This window comes from Salvia splendens, chromosome 4 (genome assembly GCF_004379255.2).
Source record: "Salvia splendens isolate huo1 chromosome 4, SspV2, whole genome shotgun sequence".
NCBI classification, from domain to species: Eukaryota; Viridiplantae; Streptophyta; class Magnoliopsida; order Lamiales; family Lamiaceae; genus Salvia; species Salvia splendens.
In genome coordinates this window covers 21,842,512-21,864,004 of record NC_056035.1, presented here as the reverse complement: position 1 = coordinate 21,864,004, position 21,493 = coordinate 21,842,512, and the positions used below count along the sequence as shown (strand labels likewise).

The 21,493-nt window shown below is 37.8% G+C and overlaps 2 protein-coding genes, 2 long non-coding RNA genes and 1 pseudogene across 8 annotated transcripts; 4 read left to right on the top strand and 1 right to left on the bottom strand.

Moving 5' to 3' along the window:
* The first annotated feature begins 10,264 nt into the window (after positions 1 to 10,264).
* Positions 10,265 to 12,147, top strand: LOC121800828. Its single transcript, XM_042200328.1, has 2 exons — positions 10,265 to 10,853; positions 11,078 to 12,147. The coding sequence occupies exons 1-2, from the start codon at positions 10,265 to 10,267 to the stop codon at positions 12,145 to 12,147; spliced, it is 1,659 nt and encodes a 552-aa protein (XP_042056262.1).
* A 1,577-nt stretch (positions 12,148 to 13,724) lies between these two features.
* Positions 13,725 to 15,460, bottom strand: LOC121801207. Its single transcript, XR_006050558.1, has 2 exons — positions 15,231 to 15,460; positions 13,725 to 15,187 (listed from the first exon to the last, which is right to left on the bottom strand). It is a non-coding gene; the product is annotated as an uncharacterized LOC121801207 (long non-coding RNA).
* On the top strand, positions 14,058 to 15,437 carry LOC121801206. Its single transcript, XR_006050557.1, has 2 exons — positions 14,058 to 14,194; positions 15,078 to 15,437. It is a non-coding gene; the product is annotated as an uncharacterized LOC121801206 (long non-coding RNA).
* Positions 15,461 to 15,886: 426 nt separating the features above from the next.
* On the top strand, positions 15,887 to 17,775 carry LOC121800827 (annotated as a pseudogene).
* Positions 17,776 to 18,539: 764 nt separating this feature from the next.
* LOC121798130 (transcription factor E2FA-like) lies at positions 18,540 to 21,486 on the top strand. Of its 5 annotated transcripts, none has more exons than XR_006050020.1 (7): positions 18,540 to 18,927; positions 19,398 to 19,590; positions 19,755 to 19,805; positions 19,892 to 19,977; positions 20,046 to 20,266; positions 21,242 to 21,301; positions 21,371 to 21,486. XR_006050020.1 is itself a non-coding variant. In XM_042196979.1 (5 exons), exons 1-5 carry the CDS (start codon positions 18,703 to 18,705, stop codon positions 20,049 to 20,051), a joined length of 561 nt encoding a protein of 186 aa, XP_042052913.1. In that variant the 5' UTR covers positions 18,540 to 18,702; the 3' UTR covers positions 20,052 to 21,187. The 5 variants fall into 5 exon arrangements, 1 of the variants encoding a protein (XP_042052913.1); XR_006050019.1 differs by having other exon boundaries at positions 20,046 to 20,134; positions 20,238 to 20,266; positions 21,224 to 21,456; XR_006050018.1 differs by having other exon boundaries at positions 21,242 to 21,457.
* The last annotated feature ends 7 nt before the right edge of the window (positions 21,487 to 21,493 follow it).

Sequence of the window (21,493 nt, the reverse complement as noted above, 5' to 3'; positions counted from 1 at the left end):
CAGCTTCCCCCCACATGTTATGTGGTAATCCTGAACTGAGTAGCAGTGCATTCATCATCTCTTTTAGAGTTCGATTCTTGCGTTCTGCAACACCATTAGATTGTGGTGAATATGGAGCAGTTGTTTGATGAATTATACCACTTGCGTTGCATAACTCCTCAAACGGGGCTACATATTCGCCTCCTCTATCGCTTCGAATCATTTTGATTTTACAACCAAGTTGATTCTCAACTTCGTTCTTATAATTTTTGAACGCCTCTATTGCTTCATCTTTGCTTTTTAAAAGATAAATGTAGCAATATCTTGTGCAATCATCTATGAAAGTGATAAAGTCCTTTTTACCACCTCTAGTTTGCACCATCTTTAAATCACATACATCCGTGTGAATTAATTCAAGGGGTTTTGTGCTTCGTTCAACCGAGTGAAACGGCAACTTAGTCATTTTTGCTTCAAGACAAATTTCACATTTATCTTGGATATCCAATTCATTAGCCTTTAGTAAATCTAAATTTACTAATCTTTTAATGGTTTTTGAATTTACATGTCCCAATCTACAATGCCACAAATTTGAACACTCAGTCAAGTAAGAGGAAGTAGATGCTTTATTATTATTAGTCAATGGCTTTGCAACACTTCGAGTTGCTACACTAAGCTTGAAAAGCCCATCGGTTACATAACCTTTTCCGATGGATTTTCCAAACTTATACAAGACAAACCTATCGGACTCAAATACAAGTTTAAACCCTTTATTAACTAGTATTGATCCTGACACTAGGTTCTTGCGGATGTCCGGGACATGCAGCACATCCTTCAAAGTGATAGTTAGGCCAGACGTCATCATGAGAATCACGTTGCCAACGCCGAGGACTTCGGACGATGCTTGATTCCCCATGTTGATCTTCCTCCCTTCAACAGCAGTGTAGGAGGCAAACTTGCTCCTGTCGGAGCAAACATGAGCAGTAGCGCCGGTGTCGATGTACCAGCCTCCCTTGTTATCAACAAGGTTAACCTCTTCAGTGACCACTGCAATGAGGTCGTTCTCATCCCAGTCCTTGAACTCCTTCTCAACGACGTGGGCTGCCGGCTTCTTCTTCTTGCTGCGGCAGTCTTTGGCAAAGTGGCCCGGTTTGCCACATTTGTAGCAGTCGCCTTCAAACTTCCTTGAAGGCTGCTTTCCCTTCCCTTTGTCATTTGGACGGTTTGGGCGAGGGCGTTTGTTAGAGGGACCGCCCCGCTCCAACAGATTGGCTTTGGCTTCATTTGGGGTGAAGCCCTTAGCCTTTTGATCACTTTTGCGCACGTCGGCCTCAATGCGCAACTTCACGATCAAGTCTTCAAGGGTCATCTGCTTTCGCTTGTGCTTGAGATAACTCTTGAAGTCCTTCCAACTTGGAGGGAGCTTGTCAATGATCGTGCACCTTAGGAACTTATCGGGCAAGGTCATCCCTTCAGCCACTAAGGAGTGGATGATCATTTGGAGCTCTTGGACTTGCTCCATGATGGGTCGAGAGTCGACCATCTTGTAGTCCATAAACTTGGATGCTACAACCTGTTCAGTCCCTGCAGCATTGTCTATGCTATATTTCTTCTCTAGGCTTTCCCACATTTGTTTAGATGTGGTTACATTGGAGTATACATTATAGAGGCTATCATCTAATGCACTTAAAATAAAGTTTTTACATAGATAATCCCCTTTTCTCCAAGCTTCATAGTCCGCCATGACTTCGAGCCTAGTCTCTTGGTCGCTTGGCGCGGGCGGCTCGTTCTCCGTGAGGAAGTTGGCGACGCCCAATGTTGTCAAGTAGAACAACATCTTTTGATACCACCGCTTGAAGTCAGATCCTCCAAACTTTGGTGGCTTCTCGGCAGGTGGCATCATTCTTGGTGCCAAAGGTGCCGCAGTTGGTCCTTGGAAGGAACCAATTCTGTTGCCCCCGAAGGAGCCAACAACTTGGTTGGGCATAGAGCCCCCACCATTCATGTTGGGCATAGAGCCCGCCGTGGTCGTACCAGCCCCGAAGGGACTAGCACCCGCATGAGACCCGAAGGCCCCAGCATTCGTGTTGATCCCGAAAGATCCAACACTAGTATTGAGCCCGAAGGCACCAACACTCGATCCATTAAAGGATCCGAAGGAACCACTAAAAGTGGAACCAACCGAACCACCAAAGGTGGAACCAGTGGACGCCCCGAAAGGGTTGTCCCAAACCCAAGGGACGGTGGATGAGGCAGCTGGGAAGCCGGGAGTTGGCATCATCGAGGGAGCCGATGAAGTGTTGACCGGTCCAGTGGTCGCCATGGTGGAGGGAATGGCAGCGGTGGCGTTGGCAGCATCAGTGTTGGATTCCGTCTACATCTCCAGCAAAAGGTGTTAATGTTTCGGAAGTTTTAGTTCAGTTTAGAAGTTCAAATTCCTTCAAAGGCAAGTTATCTCGTCTTGCGATTGTTGGTTTCTGGGATTACAAGATAACAAAACCGGGCGTAATACAACCCAAAAGAAAGAAAAGGAGAAGCTGAACTAAAGAAATTACAATAGAAATCGAAACAACTAAACCAGTATGAAAGCCGAGTCGAGGAGGCCTCTTCCCGCAAGACGAGATACGCCCCGGTAGTGCTCTTCGGTTTGGCGTGTCGTCCCCAAAGGTAAAACGGCTACGTCTCTATTGATGCAGCACCGCAATCAGTAGAGCTCCGGCGAACTGGATGGAGGAGAGGGCAGAGCTTCGACAGAAGGACAATGCAGAGAGAGGGAGAGAGCTTATGCAGATGCTTGTAGATGTGTGTGTTAATGCAGTGGTATAGCTAGCCTATTTATAGGCCAACCACCATGCAGGGTCAACCAGCCATTGAAGGCTCATCATGGCAAAAACGTAACCGACGTCGGTTACAGGCGTGTGGCTGGAATGTGCCACCCGTGTGTGGAGCGTGTGGATTTGTCACGTGGCAACCGTGACTGTGCCTCGCTTGACGACGTGTCAAGCCACTTGGATTGCTGACTCGGCTGTGGTCTAAAAAGAATAGTTTGGGCCAAGCACCAAGCCCAAAGACCACCCAAAGACCAATTGCCAAGATCCAAGTCCAAGTCCAAGTCCAAGATAAAGATCAAGATCAAGATCGAGATCGAGATTGGGCTCGGGCTCGGGCTCGGGCCCGAGGCCCGCGGCCCGCGACCGCGACCGCGAGCACGTGCACGGGCACGGGCTCGGGCTCGGGCGGGCAGGCGGCGGCGGCGGCGCGCGCGTGTGGGCTCTTTCACCCATCTTGGTCCACTATAATTATTAAGTAACATAAAGTCACTTAATTTATGCACATTAAAGATGTGTTAATCCTCCAATGTGGGATAATTAACACTAGTTAATTATTCCCTAAGCTCCATCTCCAAGCTTTAATTAAAAGCTAATTATGCCCAACTTTAATCCACTATTTCTCACTCACCGGAAATCGGATTTGAGAAAGTGAATATACTACATTTACCTACGTAAAATGTAGATCGACGCTATGTCATTTAATTTCACAAAATTAAATGTCTCGTCACATTTATTATTTGGTCAAAATCCATTGACCGGGCATATTTAATCCATGATTTTTACAGTTAAGGCGATTGAGAAATCATTTGAGGACCTATCTGTTGTAACATTAGACAATGTGTTCCTGTCAGTACAAGGTTGCATGGTTGAGATCATGAAGGCTAGAGGACATAACAGCTACAAACTTTCCCATATGGGAAAGGAAGCTTTAAGAAGAGTAGCATAACTCCCTCATAACTTAGAAATCACAAAGGAGCTTGCCATTGAATGCATTTCATATTTGAAAGACCAGGGATGCATTGATGGACTTGAAATGATTGCCAGAGCTTTGGGTATGGAAGTTTAATGAGGTAGAGGAGCTTTATGGAGCTGTTTTAGAAAGGAGACATAATGGTTTTTTTGTCAACATGCATATGGTATTTTGCAAAGATGCAGAGTTGTGATGAATGCATATTGGTTTTTGTAAAGATGCCTGATGCTCTTTTTGTAAGGAATGCATTTGCTGATAAGAATATTTTTTTGTAAAGAATGCATTTTGTTAACAATCACATCCAAGCTCACAATACAATTCTACCCAAGCTTATAACATAATTCAATCCAAGCACAAACAACACAAGAACATAACCAAACAAAATCTAACACTCGTATCCATCCCAACAATTATGTCAATCTATGCTGGATTTTTAAGATCTCACCAAAGGTCTAGATGCAAATTTTTAGAATCTCACCAAATTTTTAGAATCTCACCAAAAATATCACCAAACGTCTAGATGTAAATTTTTATAATCGGCGTGCGTGGGAGACAAGAATTAATCCATCCACCTTGACAAATCCTCTAGCCGGGCATGGTAGATCCGAGAGAACCAAGAGGGCAGAGTAGGCGGAAGAGAGAGACTAAAGAGAGAACCCAATAAAAATTTAGGGTTTCACCTCTCAGATGTAGAGAGTCGTGAAGATGGAGGAGAAAAATAGGAGTTCACCTCTGGAATGTAGAGATTTTTTGCATAGATGAAGCAAAATTTAGGGATTCAATATTCGAATAGAGAGAGAAACTGGAGAGGATGATTGAAGAGTGAGAAAGAAGAATGTGTAAAATGAATGTTACGGGTGAGTGGTGGGTGAGTGGGTGTCAGAGAGATTAATTTGTTAATTACAATAAGGGATAGATTAATTCGAGCTAATTGTTTATTAAAATTTCCTAATTTTTACCTAAAAAGGAAATGACTCAAGTAATTTAGGACAACCCAAAAAGGAATACGACTCAAGTAACGTGAGACGGAGGGAGTATTTTGCAAGAAGTTTTTAAATTCAATACCTTTTTCCTCTTATCTAGGTTCAGGTTTGTTGTGAACATTGTTGATGACTCAAGTAATGCATCCCTTTTGCTGTGGGATAGAGAAGTTGTTCAACTTATTGGAAAAAAGGTGAATGACTTGATAGGGAGTAATATGGAGGTAATCTGCCTATTTAAATCAAAGTTTAGCTTCAGTAGTAGTTATATTTTCTATTTTAATGTGTCTTATTGTTGTTTTAGAATTGTGCTATGGAGTATGTTCCTAAGAAGATCGAGGAGCTGCTTGTGGGTCAAGAAGTGTTGTTTAAGATTCTAAGTAGGAATAGAAAGGAATATTATCGTAGATATCCATATATGGTTAACAAAATCTGTAATATTCCAGAAGTGGTTGAGAAATTTGTTCCTCATAACATTGCATCACAAGTTCTCAATACTGATGTCAAGTTGGTTGATTTACTCTTTGGATCTGAATTGTGGAGGTATTTTTTTAAGAAAAATAAGCTGACCTCTGTTACATATGTCTTAGGGCAACTGAGTTTCTCATTTATGGATTTTTTCAGGTCTTTGGCAAAGGTTTTGTAACACCTGATTTATCAATTGTTACTAAACAAAATGGGATTGAATGGATTGCTGAAGGAAGTGTGAAGCAATGCTTGGAAGATGAGTTTGATAGCTGTGATGATGTTTGTTTTGAGAAGATAAAGAAGAAGAAGATGAAGAAAGTGGATGTGATTGAAGATGAAGATGAGGCTTCTGTCAGCTACACTCAAGATTTGTCTGGTGCTGATTAGATTTGAGAAATCTAAAAAGTTTATCTGTTTTTTATTTCTTGCTTAAGTGTTTTGAACATTTCTTAAATGTCATCTTAGGTTTTTAGAGGTTTAATAGTTGGATTATGTTACATCAGGTAGCAGGTCTGGATTTTGGTTGGGGTCATTATCTATTTTGGTATTAGTAAACATTTCTAAGTTGAATTTTATTTCTAATGATGGTTGATGGTTGTTTTTGTTGAAGTATTTATATGGTTGAAGTTTTATCAGTTATTAGTTTATCTTTCTTTTGGTTTTCTATCATATAGCATAGTCATCGCTGGACTTATTTGAATCTTAAGTAAGATAAAAGAACATAATCATTCCAGTTAGTAAAAGTAGTAAAGGGTTTACTAATTTGGTTTTTTTTGCTAGACTCTATTGTATTCTTTCTTTTTAATCTTTCCAACTGCATTATTATATTAAATAGAGGTTTATTGACTAACTCTTTTCCTGTTATATGTATAGACAATTGATTTCATGATTAAAATTATATTATAATGTTTAGTGATTCTATTTTTTAGCTAGACTCTTCTGCTTTCTTCTTTGTAATCTCTTTTACTGGATTTTTCTTCCTTTAAGTAGATCAGATGTGAATAATGATTTTAAAATGTTCAATAGAAATAAGAATAATATCATATGTGCTATCTATTCTTATTTGATGGCTGTTCTTATATGCTTTCTGATCTTATTTACTATCTGTTCTGATTAGATCATATGTGAATAATATGCTTTCTACTGGATTTTTAATTCTTATTTGCTATCTGTTCTTATAGTTATAAATAAGTATTCATTTCAACTTAATAATGCAGAGAGGATTTATGTAATGCATAAAAATTAAATATCAACTTAGAATTCCATAGTTTGAAAATCAAATTGCAAATCTAATATCATGTATTCTTATTTCTTAATCATGATCCAATTCTTTCACTTTACTTGCAGCGTGTGTAGATTTCATTTACAAAAGCGTGTGTAGATTTCATTTACAAATCATAGCAAATGTCTTTGGAAGGCAAGTAAACACTCTTTTGTTCCTTAAATCAAAAGTGTAAGTCTTAGTGACAGTCATCTTCTACATGTATTAGAATAGATACTAATAGATATTCTGTTGTTTCATATATGCATACAATATCAGATTCAACTATTAGATAAAGCTATTTATTTCCTTTTCTGCAGAGATACATATTTTTAAATCAGATCTTGCTCTAATTTACTACATTTTAGATCTGAAACTAACTGTCATATACATATCAGAGTAGGCATATCTAAATTTTTCTATCATTCTTAGAAATAGATCATTGTCTATTTATCCCAGGGTTTCGAGTTCTGCATCCAGTAGTTTTTAAGCCCAAAATGAATCACAAACCCTAATACTTTGGCAATTGAAAGGTCATGTTGGAATCTATGTTGCTTTATAAGTAAACACCTTTTTAAGAACAAAATTTTTTAAATAAATGCCTCATCTATTGTAGTATTATGTGTTTTACATTTTTGCGAGTATGCAATGAAAAAGTTGAAGAGTTCCACAACTATAAAGGGTTGCTCCTATGAAGGTTTATCAACTGAAGCCTTAGGTTTATTATACCTTTGATTGCCTAAACCCTAAACCCTAAGCCCCAGGTGAGTATTATACCTCTGATTGCCTTGATGAATTGACTGCAGATTCTCTATATCCTTCTTCTTCTTGCATATATCATTGTCTTTCAAGCTTTCTCCTATCATTAAACAATTGTAAGTACTTTTTTTGGAAAAAAGGTTGCAGTATAGTATAATCTCCTTTCACAGCATGTATAGAATGTATATTACAATATAATTCATAAATTCACAGAATCTGATTTTCTACTTCTTCTTTTGAGCAATTTGAAAATGATTTTTAGAAGGTTACAAAGTGGTGAATTCTATCTTTGTTCAGCAGTGAAATTCATGTAGAAAAAGCATTTGATTCATGTAAATTTTCATAACATCCTTATAATTTATAATAGACATCTACACTTACACAGATTCATAAATTTTTTTAAATCCTCTTTTGTCCAAGTATTTTGCATCAATCTGAAATCTGATAGTGATATAAAATGTGTATATTTGGTCACAATTTTAGATCTATGCCTAATAGAGTCTCTCAACAACATTCGAACATGTAATTGCTGAAAATATTTATGAAACGAACTTAGTGTGAAGAAACTTATCTTATCAGGCATGCTAATTTGGGTTTTTCGAATTTTTGTGGTCTTTTTGTCCAATATTTTCGATCTATTTGTTAAATCGTAGAAAGTGTTCCACCACTTCGACGTTTCTGAAAAAAAAAAAGCCAATGAAAAGGTCAGAATAGGTCTAATGTTCGACATATTTGAATATTAATTGAAATTTAGCACAGTTATACCTTCAATCGAAACCGAATTTTGATGTAATTGAGTAGTATATCAATGGTTTTTTGCTGCTGTGAATCGAATTTTACACCACCCTCCGTCGTCTAAGTTAAATCGGTTATGGAGGCGTCGGTAAGCCGTCGGCGAGGAGACCATTCGTCGGCGATTGAATGTTGGAAAACTAGGGTTTGAGATTGTTTTGGTAGTTGATTAGGTCTAAATCTTTGGATTAACAACGGTAAGGAGTTGATATGGACTTGGTAAGGTGTAGTAGTGTCGTCTCCGGCGGTGATTTGGTGGTAGGCGACGGATTTTCGGCGAATCGGGCGTTGGTTTTTAGGGTTCTCGAGTAGGCGCCGACAAGGAGGGAGGAGAGAGAGAGGAGAGAATGTCTTATATATGGTGTATAAAATATGGTTTTTATTTCCTAAGTGTGTTAATTAATTGTGATATAGTCTAATTAAGCTAATTAGTTCCTCACTAATGATAATGTTGATATTGGGCTCGTGATTTTTGGGCCTCCATTTTTTAGAAGCATGTGCCAATTTTAAAAATCTAATGTGTTGGGCGATTTAATGGTGTAATTAGAGCTTTATAATTGTTGTATAATAATTGGCTTTAATATTTATACATAAATTTGAAAATTTTATGATTTATTATTTTTTGTTGAATTTATTTATTTAATAGTTTGTGTATTAATTAAAAATAATTTATTTTTTATTCATAATATGATGTAATTAGGTATATCATTGTCTATGAAATTAAAACTATTTACATTTTTTTCCTTATTTAAGTATTTTATTAATTAAGATGTACTCTACAAAATTTAAGATTATATATTAATTTTTGTAGAATAGGCTTGGGTTTGTGCTTGAATAAATCGGTTTAGGCTTATATATTCTTGGGTATAAGTTTCCATGTGTTGGTTCATTTCATTGTATATAATAAACATAATAATTGTGTTTTTTTATTAAACTTTGTAGAATTAGCTTGGGTTTGGGCTTGAGTAAATCGGATAGGGCTTATATATTCTTTGGTATAAGTTTCCATGTGTTGGTCCATTTATTTGTAATAATCATTATAATTATATTTTATAATAATTAAAAATAATTATGTTTTGTAGTTTTAAATAAATATGAAAAAAAATTATATTATATTTTGTTGTTGTTTTTATTTAATAGTTTATATATTAATTAAAAAGTGAAAGAATTGATTTATTTCATTCATAATATCATGTACTTATCTATATCATGTAGAATGAAATTTAAATTATTTAGGTTTTTTTCCTTATTTAAGTATTTTATTGATTAAGATAAGATGACATTTGTTGAGAATCCTATTATTATAAGTGATGTTATTGGTGATGAACTTGGTACATCTATTACAGAAGGGAGCATTGTTGTATCGTCATCTTTGTTTTAATCTGGAGGTATATTTCTATCATTATTTACATTGTGTTGTATCAATTTTTTATCATGTAAGAATGTTCCATTTTATTAATTAGTTTAGTTTTTTAATAAAACATTATTTTTATTGCCAATTAATTAAATTAATTAATTTTTCTATATGTAGATTATTGGGATATTGGTGATACTTTGTTCTCATGTTCGCACTGTGGTGTGATGTTTTGGTATGAAGAACGTCTTGGCAAACCTAATAAACCTAAGGTTCCAAGACATTCTCTTTGTTGTATTAATGAGAATATTGAGATTCCTTTCATGATAACACCTCCTAAAGTTTTATTGCGTCTGATGTTCTCTAACGATGCCAAAAGTGTTCACTTCTTGAAAAATATTCGTTCATATAATTCTATGTTTTGTTTTACTTCTTTGGGAGGTAAAATTGATAATAGTATGAACACCGGTCATTCTCCACCTGTGTTCTGGTTACATGGTCAAAATTACCACTTAATTGGTAGTTTGCTACCGCCGGATGGTGCATGTCCCAAGTTTGCTCAGTTGTATATTTATGACACTAATAATGAGATCAATTGTAGGATGGGGTCTGTGAGGTATTTATATATGTGTGTGTGTCTGTGTGTGTGTGATTTTACTCTTAATATTCAGTTGATTTTTTTATAATTTATATAATGTATTTGTTATTTTTGTGGGGAGAGGAATGTTGTTAATAATATTCACTCTGAGATTGATGTGACCTACAATTTATGTTGGATGAGTATAATGTGTTGGTAAAGTTAAATTGAGGTTGCTTGGTAAAAGAGGTCGGGATGGAAGGACTTATAACCTGCCTTCTGTATCTGAGGTGGCCATGCTTGTGGTAGGGAATTTTGATCATGCGTTAGGTGATAGAGACATTATTGTCGAAAAACAGTCAGGTAAACTGCAATGCATTAGTGAACTTCATCCTTCTTATCTTTCATTGCAATATCTGTTGTTGTTCCCTTATGGGGAGGATGGTTATACTAAATTTATAGGTTTTTCCGATTCTGCCGCTTCCTCATTGAGCAACAGAAAGAGAGTTAGCCCTAAAAAGTTTTATTCGTACCGCATTCATGACAGAGTTTCCGAGTGTTCTATTATTTTGTATGCGAGGCGATTGTTTCAACAATTTATTGTTGATGCGTACACTATGATTGAGTTTGGTCGTTTGGCGTATGTACGAACACAACAGAAGAAATTGCAAGCTGAAATTTATAGCGGGTTGGAGGAGGCCGTTCTACATGGTGAAACTGATAGTTCCAGGCATGGAAAACGAATAATCTTGCCTTCCAGTTTTGTTGGTGGTGCCCGATATATGATTCAGAATTACCAAGATGCGATGGCTATTTGTAGATGGATTGGCTATCCTAACCTCTTTATAACATTTACGCGCAATCCTAAATGCCTGAGATTAGTAGGTTTGTTGGATCCAGGGGTTTAAAATCTGATGATCGCCCTGATATCGTCAGTAGGATGTTTAAAGTGATATTGGATGGTTTCATAAGGAATGTAAAGAGTAAAAAAAATTTGGAGCCGTTAAAGCAGGTTTATTTTCTATTATATTTTTATTTTATTTTTAAACATGATTTTAATGTTTTTGTTTTGTTATTGAACCATATTTTTTTTATAAATTGTGATGTAGTTATTTACACCATTGAGTTTCAAAAGCATGGATTGCCACATGTACATATTTTGCTGTTTTTAAGTAATGAGGATAAACAACCTCATCCTCGACGCATTGATGAAATTATATCTGCTGAAATTCCAGATCCATTGATTGATCCCTATTATCATGAGTGTGTCAAAGAATTAATGATGCATGGGCCATGTGGTGTTGTGAGAAAATCGTCCCCTTGCATGCGTGATGGACGTTGTACTAAGTATTATCCCAAGAAATTTGTTTCTAATATAGCGGTTGATGATGATGGTTATCCAATTTATAGGAGTAGAGATAATGGTCGGTTTGTGGTGAAGGATGGTGTACCTTTGGATAACAGATATGTTGTTCCTCATAATCGTTTTCTCGTTATGAAGTATGGTGGTCATATTAATGTTGAGTGGTGCAATCAGTCCCGGTCAATCAAGTATTTGTTCAAATATGTACATAAGGGTTATGATAGGGTTACAACATCTTTTTGCCAATCTGGTGTTGATGGTGTTGAACGAAATCTTGATGAAGTAAGTTTGTATTATGATTGTAGATATGTATCATCCTGCGAAGCTGCTTGGAGAATTTTTGGGTTTGAAATTCAGTACAAGGATCCTTCAGTTGAACGGTTGAGTTTTCATCTTCCTAATGAACAACACATCATTTTTGATGAAGCTGATTCATTAGATAATGTTATGAGTCGGAGGACCATTCATGAGAGTAAGTTCTTAGGTTGGATGGAGACAAATAAGATATATTCTGAAGGAAGAAATTTGACATATGGGGAATTTTCGAGCAAGTTTGTGTGGAAGAAAAATCATTGGAAACCTAGAAAGCAACGTTATTCGATTGGGATGTTGTTTTATGTTGCCCCTGGTTATGGTGATATGTATTACTTGAGATGTCTTTTGAATGTCATTAAAGGAGCTACTTGCTTTGAAGATCTTAGGTTTGTTAATGATGTTCAGTATGATTGTCACGACCCTATTTTTGCTGAGGATAGCAAGAATGGGTATTTCGCGACTAATAGGGCGATTAAAGAAACGAGGATAGAAAGGGGGTAGAGTTCGAGGAAAACTTGCTGAAAGGCCAATCAATTGATACCGCGAATTAGAAGCCAAATACTTGATTACAAGTTCTCAGAATAGAATAATTCATCATATCAACTAAATCAGAGTTCGATGGTAAACTTTGATATTCTCAGTGAACAAAAATACAGCGGAATAGGTCCTGACTAAACGACTTCGTGTATGAAGACACGAATCGTCGAGCAATCCACTTGATTTATTTATAGCATCGACTCCGATCAACTCTCCTTCCCTTTGACGTTCAACCTGCACATTTATAAATATATGCATGGCTGAGTACAGGAGTACTCAGTGGACACGTGCCGAAAACAAAACATACATTATATAGTTGTCATCCATCAACAGTATCACACAGGGGTTTTCTTAAAATGCCCGAGCATACTAAATTCTTTTGTGATCTTAAAAGTCCGACTGCAGTCTAAGTTCTTCAAATTTCCTACCATGTCTGAGAAACTCGTGCCGTGAAGGTGGCCACCTTCAACGGACACCCTCGCCGGCCAACCTCTCTAGGATGGCTCACGGCTCTTATGCACATTATTCCGAACAGGATTTGCGGTCCTATTGGGAACCAAATTCGTTACTTAATTTTGGCATCGCCAACTCTCGGCATATAGCCCTATCAGGCAGGCCTTGAAAACAAACATTTTATGGCATGACAACAACTTTAAAATAATCACATCTCCATTTTGAGAAAAGATGATATTTCATAACTTCAAGAGTATTTGCTTTATATCCACACTATAGTGTTGGATATTTAAAAGAAAGCCCATCTGGTACGCTTATCTCCAATTAACAACTCTCGTCTGACCTCACTTGCCCTTGAATAATTTCTCCTTTGAAAATAAATAGCGTAGCACGCTAATTAGTACTTAAAATATTTTCCTGAGAAAAAAGAATGCATGCATCCTATAGGATAGCATCTATCTCTTAGTCTCGGCTTATAGGATTTTTTTTCTAAATCCTAACTCGGCTTCACTGCTCTACAGAGTTTAATTATTCTCTTTACTAATTTTGAAAAATTCTATTTTCTCTAGCACAATTATTTATGCATTTATTTATTAAAATATGGGTTCTTGGAAATTCCCTTCTTAAATCCTTTTTCTTCGGATTTTTCTTAAGGCCACCCATGGCGTCGCGGGGCGACGCCGGTTGGCCCTTCGCGTCTCAACTTCAATAGTTTCCGTCTTCGGTAATTCAATAATTTATTCGGGATTAATTAAGCTCCAAGCTTAATTCCTTAAATAATTCCCAACCAGACAAAATAAATTCCCAGGCCCAACGATTACCCTCGGCCCAACTGCCAATTGAAGTTGGCTAATGCTTCATTCTCATTTAAATCATTGCTAGCCCAAAATAAATCATTTCCAAGCCCACTAATTTAAAAGAATGATTCACTGGCCCACCTATCATCATCATACTATTTTATTATTTGGCCCAGATTAAACAAATTGAGTGAGGGAGAGAACAGCCCAATAAACTCCCCCACTCCATCGATTCTTCTTCTCAATTTCATTCTCCCATTTCTCTAAAAATCTCCAATTACAGCATTGCAGCGTCTTCTTCTTCCTCTCGCCTCCTTTCCATTTCTCACCTTCTCCGGTGAATTCATGCCCGGAGAGAGTCCGACCCCCCCCCCTCAAATCGGGCATCTCTCTCTTTTAGTTCACTATTTTCCAATTAAATCTCAGATCCCTAAATGAGAAGAACACATCGGCGATTTCTTCTCTCTCTCGATATCTCTGTTCTCCGGCAAAACGCTGCCACCTCGACAGCACTTTCGGAGTCCGCCGTCGTCCCGCGCCGTGAGCAGCAGCCCCTACCGTCGTCGTCCCGCACCGTTCGCCGTTGTCTCCTTCGCGAGGCAGCCACAACATGCACCGGAGTTCGCGCTCGCTCCCTCCGGCGAGTACTCCCCCCTTTCGGCGAAGTCGGCGGTGGAGAGGAGGCGTCGCCTCCCTCTCTCTTTCAGCCGCGACCCGTAGCTACCCCGCCGAGTTTCCGGGATTCTGCCGTCGCCGGACTGGTCCCCTTCCTAAGCTAATTCTTCACCCCCCCCCCCTTTTCCCTTCTTACTCGATTTATGTCGAGTTATGCAATATTTTGGTGATTAAGAACTTTGTCTAGTTGTGATCCAGTTTAATCTTGCTCTTTGGTTTTATTGTGAGCTGGGCAGTAGCTATGAGATATTGAGATTCTTGGCGTTTGAACTCGATTACTGCAGTATGTATGCTAAGGCTTTGTGGCAATTTAGTTCCCTATGTCCTTGAGTTGTCTATGATTTCCCTTGTGATAATCTATGTTCTTGGAGCTATGCACTTGGCTGCCTATCATGATGCAAATGGTGTATTATCGATTTACCTTGCTTGGTGGCCTTTCTCGGTTATGGACTGATCTCTTGCCGCCCTTGCTCCTCTTCCCTCCCATTCACTGCACTTCTTGCGGTAATGTCGAAATCTGGGAAGGAGGGAGTGGTGAGGGGGCTTGTTTATATAGCCCTCAAACTATTGGCATCTTGTGCCTGATTTTTGGGAGGTTGTGATGCTATTTTGGGGCTGCATACTTGGCCTCCTTTTGGGCTCTATGTTTATGTCATTCATACTAAGTTGGTGCAAGTTTTGGGGGAAAAGGGTTCCCTCCCTTGGCTGCTCCCTTGAGTCTCGATGAAGCAAACTTTATCCTTCAATTTTTGGCTTGTGGCTGAGTTCTATTACCTTGTCTCAGCTTGGTTTAGTTTCTCAAACATGCAGCCTTGGAAAGGGACAATTTTGGGGTTGATCTTATTGCCAAATCTGCAGCCTCTTGGCTGCTCTACTTTCCTATTACATCTCTCTTCTTAATTGGCTTGTGCCTCCTCCCCTTTACTTATGTGTCAAAATCTAATACCCCTTTTGGTGTAAATATTGTAGGTACTTTGGCTGCGCATTTGGAATCTTGTGGGGCACAAATTTGAGAAAGATGGAGAGGAGGAGAGGGAGGAAAGAAGATCTCTTACTGTAGCTCCCTTGACCAAAGCAACCTTAACTTTTATCTAAGTTTTTGGCTCCCTTGACCAAAGCAACCTTAACTTTTATCTAAGTTTTTGGCTGCTACAATTCCAATAGAGTAGGACTAGCTATTACTTCATTCCCCTCTTGAGAAGGGTTTCCCATGCTTGAAAGGAACTTTTACTTGTAGCTCCATGCATCCAAATGTATAGTTTGTTTTGTACTTTACTACTCACATGTATGTTCCGTATTTCTCTAGTAAGAGTATTTCATTTACTTTTATCCTTGAAGTAAATTTCTTTGCACTTTAATTCTCCCAACGCAATACTTAATTTTTTTCAAAATCGGAAATTACAACGAAAATTCTACGGCTTCCAAACGAGAAATTAATTAAGCTAATAAATCCGATTTATCTCGAAAGAAAGGAACGAAATTTCGGGGCGTCATATTGTTACATTTCGCGATGCATGCTTTGCTATGAGATTGTTGGATGATGATAAAGAGTATATTGATGGAATTATTGAGGCTTCTTTTTTGTCCTCTGCCCGTTCACAGAGATTGCTATTTGTGAGTATGTTGTTATCATAATTTGTTTCCCGTCCGAATGTGGTTTGGCAAAAGTATTGGAAACAGTTGTCCGATGACGTTGTTGATAACCAAAGAAAATTGAGGAATCAACCTGGTAATGTTTATTTGACATCATATTTTCATATTTTTTACATTTAGTAAATATGTTTTGTCGCCCTAATAATATACTTATATTTATTACGCCAGGTTTGGTGCTGAATGATGAAGAAATTAAAAATTATGTGTTGGCTGAGATTGAGAAACTGTTGAAGAATATTGGTAAAAGTTTGCGAGAATACCATGGTACGCCGTATCCAGAATCCCAGTATTTTGAAACATCTCAGAATACATTGGTCAGCGATGAGTTGTGTTATGATAGTGAAGCTTTAGGGAGAGAACATTTGGAATATCTTTCGAAGTTCATGGATGAGCAACGTAATGTTCATGATACGATAATGTCGTCAGTCAATTCAAGTGAAGGAAGAATGTATTTTGTTTATGGTTATGGAGGTACTGGTAAAACATTCATATGGAAGTCTTTGTCAGCAGGAATTCATTCGCATGGAGGTATTGTGTTAAATGTTGCATCCAGTGGCATAGCATCTCTATTGTTACCTGGAGGTATAACCGCCCACTCACGCTTTAAGATTCCTATCAATGTGAATGAAGATTCAGTGTGCAATATAAAACAAGGGACGGATCTTCCTGAGCTTATCATAAGGTCCAAGCTTATCATATGAGATTAAGCACCGATGATTCATAAACATTGCATAGAAGCCGTGGATAGGACTTTTAGAGATATTCTTCGTGTGTGTAGTGAATCCAATATGGACAAACCGTTTGGTGGAAAAACTGTAGTTTTTGGTGGTGACTTTAGACAAATTTTACATGTTGTTCCTAAAGGGAGTCGACAGAGTGTTGTGAATGCCACGATTAATTCTTCATATCTTTGGAGTAGTTGTACAGTATTAAGGTTGACCAAAAACATGAGATTGTTGAGTGTTGAATCCCCTGTTTTTTTTTTTTTTTTTTTAAATTAACTTCATATATTTATATCATATATATGAAGGAGGAAATTACAAATCAACTCCTATAACAAGGAGGAAAGACAAATTACGCCACCCAGGGTTCGAACTCGAGACCTCCAGGATAGACGCGGTATCCAGCACCCTTTACCGCTAGGCCAAGGGGCTTGGATTTGAATCCCCTGTTGAAGCTTCTAAGTTGAAGGAATTTTCTTCTTGGGTTGCTTCAGTAGGTGGAGGTCCGAATGATGGTGAAGTCGTTATTGATCTTATGTCTGATGTTGTATTGTATAATAATGGAGATCCTCTTAAAACCATTGTTGAGAAGATTTATCCTTCTTATATGGATCCTGAGGAGTTGAGCAATTGTTTGCATGATCGTGCTATACTTGCTCCCACGCTTGATATTGTTGACGAGGTTAACCAGTTCATGATCGCGTTGGATTAGTCTCAGGGTCGAGTGTATTTGAGCTCTGATAGCATTTCAGCTTCTGATTCTATTTCGAATGGTTCTGATGACATACATTCAGTCGAATTTTTGAATAAATTGAAGTGTTCAGGTACACCTAATCATGAATTGATGTTGAAAGTTGGAACTCATGTGATGTTGTTAAGAAACATAGATCATTCTAATGGTTTGTGTAATGGCACCAGATTAGTAATTACCCGGTTAGGAGATTATGTTTTGGAGGGTCGTGTCTTGGGGGCATAGTATTGGTCATAAGGTTTTGATACCATGTATGTCCTTGATACCGTCTGATCCAAGGCTACCATTCAGATTCTAACGACGCCAGTTTCCATTGGTTGTGTCATATGCAATGACCATTAACAAAAGTCAAGGCCAATCTCTTTCGCATGTTGGATTAGTTTTGAAAAAACCGGTGTTTAGTCATGGACAACTTTATGTTGTTGTATCTAGAGTGACAAGTCGTGAAGGTTTGGAGATTTTAGTTTGTGGGGATGAGAATGATAGTAGATGTGATTCAACTTTGAATGTTGTCTACAAAGAAGTCTCTCAAAATGTATGAGTTACTGGTGTTAGAGATATGTTTGTTACTATTTTGTTGAGAAGATGTGTGAAACAATTTATTTTTTCAAACAGTTTTATTTATTATGTGTGTATATCGTATACACACAAAATATTTCTCTTTGTTTCCCTCATTTCATTTCATTACAGTATATTGATAGATTGATACATGTAGAAGTAGAAATATTTTCTTTAAATCATTACAATCTTATTAATACAAGGTCTACCTTCGAAGTTTATATACATAATTTTTCAATAGTTTTTTCATAATGTTTACATATTTTTTTTAATTTCGTTTAATTCGTGATAAAAATATTTTCATATTTTTTGAAAAAATTTTGGCTCGTGCATAGCACTGGTGGTAAAACTAGTAGTTTTAAAAAAGAGAGCAAAAATTATTAATTGTTCATAGTAGAAAATATGAATAAAGTAAATGGGAGAAAATATTGTTGTAATTTTTTGTTGGGATGAATGGAAAATGAAATTGAATCATTTTGGATGAGGTGGGTGAAGTATTTTTTATAAGGATAGGCACCGTTGATATATAAATTTCGTTTTATGATTTAAAAAACTAAAGAAAAAATTCGAAATTTCAGGCGGTTACAGTGTAGATCTAGATTACGATAGTATAATTGCGAAAACTGGTTATGTTAATGGACTTACATTAAAGTGGTTAAATAAGGAATAAGAGTAAAATAAAGGAGGAAAATGCAAAATACATTTTATTTGGCTCCCACTTCCCTCCACATCTATCCGAACCAAAATTCCCTCCCTCCCTTCCTCCCTCCCTCCCCCCTCTCCTCGTTTTCTACTCCCCCTACCCACCTCGCACACTTCACACACTCATCAAAACCCTCATTTCTCCTCTCTAAACCCCCCCTTCAATTTCGATTCCTACGATCCGATTCGATTCGATTTCACACTGCCCATGGCCGCTCGCGCTACCCCCAGCCGCGACGCCGCGGCGACGCCTCCCGCCGCGCCGCCCTCGAACGCCCAGATTCTCCACCACCAGCCGCCGTCGATCAGGTGCCATCTCCCGTTCTCCTCCATGAATCCGCCCTTCGCTTCTCCCCACGACTACCACCGCTTCTCAACCCCGGGCGGCCGCGCCACCGATCACCTCTCTGAAGCTCTAGTCATCAAGTCGCCTGTACGATTACGGTTTTTGTCTCTGTGTTTTTGTTATTTCTCTCAATTTCGCTCAGCGCTGTGCTATTAATTTTTTGAGTGAATGTTGGATATGCTTTAATTGAACGCGCACTTGCTTAATTTAAGCGATTCAAATCCCTTGGTGCTAGGATTTGTAGATTTGGTGTTTTATTTTTTGGATCCGTACGTTTAATAATCGGAAAAATGAGGAAATGATTTACTATCCTTAACATGGAATATGAGTTGCTCCTGCGGATATTGTCAATTTGATGCCTCAAATGTACTTTGTATTTGTTGAATTCTTCTCCGTGTAAGTTGTGGCAGCCATTCATGAATGCTTCTAAATAAATCCACATTACTTTTGGTTTGAGTGTTCTACATAAAAAACCATCTAGCAACATAATTGCTTACAGCATGTGCATTGTATGTGTTTTGCATTGCTGATTTTAGTTTTCACAATGGTTCTTCCAGCCTTTGAAGCGGAAGAATGCGTATCAAAATAATGAAGTTGAGTCCAGTGAGTGGACATCAAGTACAGTGCATAGGGATATAGCTAATAACCCACTCCGTACACCAGTGTCTGCTAAAGGGGGAAGGCCTAATAGCCGGTCAAAGGCCACCAAGAACAATAGATCCGTACCTTCCACTCCTATATCCACTGTTGGTGAGACATTTTTCTCCAAGTGTCATTGTTGGTTTCTGACTGACAAAAAAACATTTCTCAAATGAAATGGTGCAATTTCTCTTCTCAACAAATCATTTGAAGTTCATGATAATTTCTTTGGTACTAGTAGCCCTATTAATATTGTCATTGCATGAATTTTGCAGATGCTCCTTCCCCTCTCACGCCTGCTGGCTGCCGCTTTGATAGCTCCTTGAGTACTATCATACTCTAAATATGCACGACTATTTTAGACTGTTGCCATACAATTGTAATGCTGATTGGTATCCGCTATGCTTCTCAGGTCTATTGACTAAGAAATTTATCGCTTTGATAAAGCATGCGGAGGATGGTGAACTCGATCTAAACAAGGCAGCTGACACCTTGCAGGTGATTGTGTTTGAGCTAGCATCCCTTAGCTAAGTCTTAAGAAACTTAATCGAATTTTAACTATGCAGGTCTAGAAGAGACGTATATATGACATAACCAATGTCCTTGAAGGGATTGGCCTTATTGAAAAGAAGCTGAAAAACAGAATACATTGGAAGTAAGTCAGTTTATACTCTGAGGACTACTAGACAATAGGTTTCCTAATCAATACAGGGAATGGCAATAACATCAAGAACTTAATGGGCCTGGTTGCTTGACAGGGGACTCGATTCTTCAAGACCTGGAGAAAGTGAGTGGTAAATAGGTCCTACTTTCATTAATATAAGGCCAATTTAGATCTTGCACGAATTTAAAAAAATATGCTAGTAAGAAAGTGAGTGGTAAATGGGTCTACTTTTATATATTAGTTTTATAGTGAAATGTGAGTGAAATAAAGTTAATGTAATATGAGATCTATTACTAAAAATAGTAAATAAACAAATGAGCCATGTATTGGTGGACTGAAAAAATGGCAAAATGAGATGTTTATAGTATTTATTTCGAGGAGCAAGAATCTTCCGTCACACATAGAAGATAAATATACAATATACTCTAAACATTGTTCTTTAGGGCCTGTTCAGTGGGTTTGATATGGGATGATCAGAATTAAACGATGCATAGATTTCGGTGGATGAAGCCCACATATAACACCCCCAATTCCAGCGTCCAGTGATGCAGATTTCCACATTGTTTTAATTGTGATTTTTATATTTATAAGGTGATTTTACATAACTGCCCCCAATGAATTAATAAATACTATATCTTCAAGCGCGAATTGTGAAATTGGAATCGCGACAAATATTTTTGCTTTCAATAAATAGAGCTGGTTAACAAAAAAAAGGGCAAATCCTACGAGCAAATTTCAACCCTCATCAAGCAAAACTGCAATCGAATCTACTTCTCCCACAAGATATGAACTTGCTTCGGTTCTCGTTTGTGCCTAATTTTACGCCGGCGATTTCTTATGTCGTAAGTCGAAACAATAGTCGTGAATATTTAGTGATTGATTGTATGAATTGAGGTTTGTTAAGGTCGAAGTGGGCAGAATTTTGCATTGTAAACCGCTTTGATCAATTTCTCATTCCGTTTTGTGAAATTGCATTTGTTGTGGTATATTTTGGACTGTGATGTTACTGGGTTCTATTTTTATATGAAACAGAATTAATTGTTTTATGGTTGTCGTGCCGTGCCCTGATGTGGATAATAGTTGGCCGATTTGTTGTAGGTAATGTCAGTGGTACTAAACGACCAATGGGGAGCCACAACTCTAGTTTAGTCAGTGAAGGTGCGCGTCTATTGTTCTAGCTGAAGACCAATTAGATATTGTTCTACTATTGAATTGTGCTTTTTTTAGAAAAATGCTTGTGACCTTTGTTGCTACTGCATTGGTGAGTCCCCCAGACAAAAGTACCGAAAGGGAGAGCGTTCGAGAAGAATATGGATTCGGGGGGGGGGGGGGGGGGGGGGAGGAGGAGAT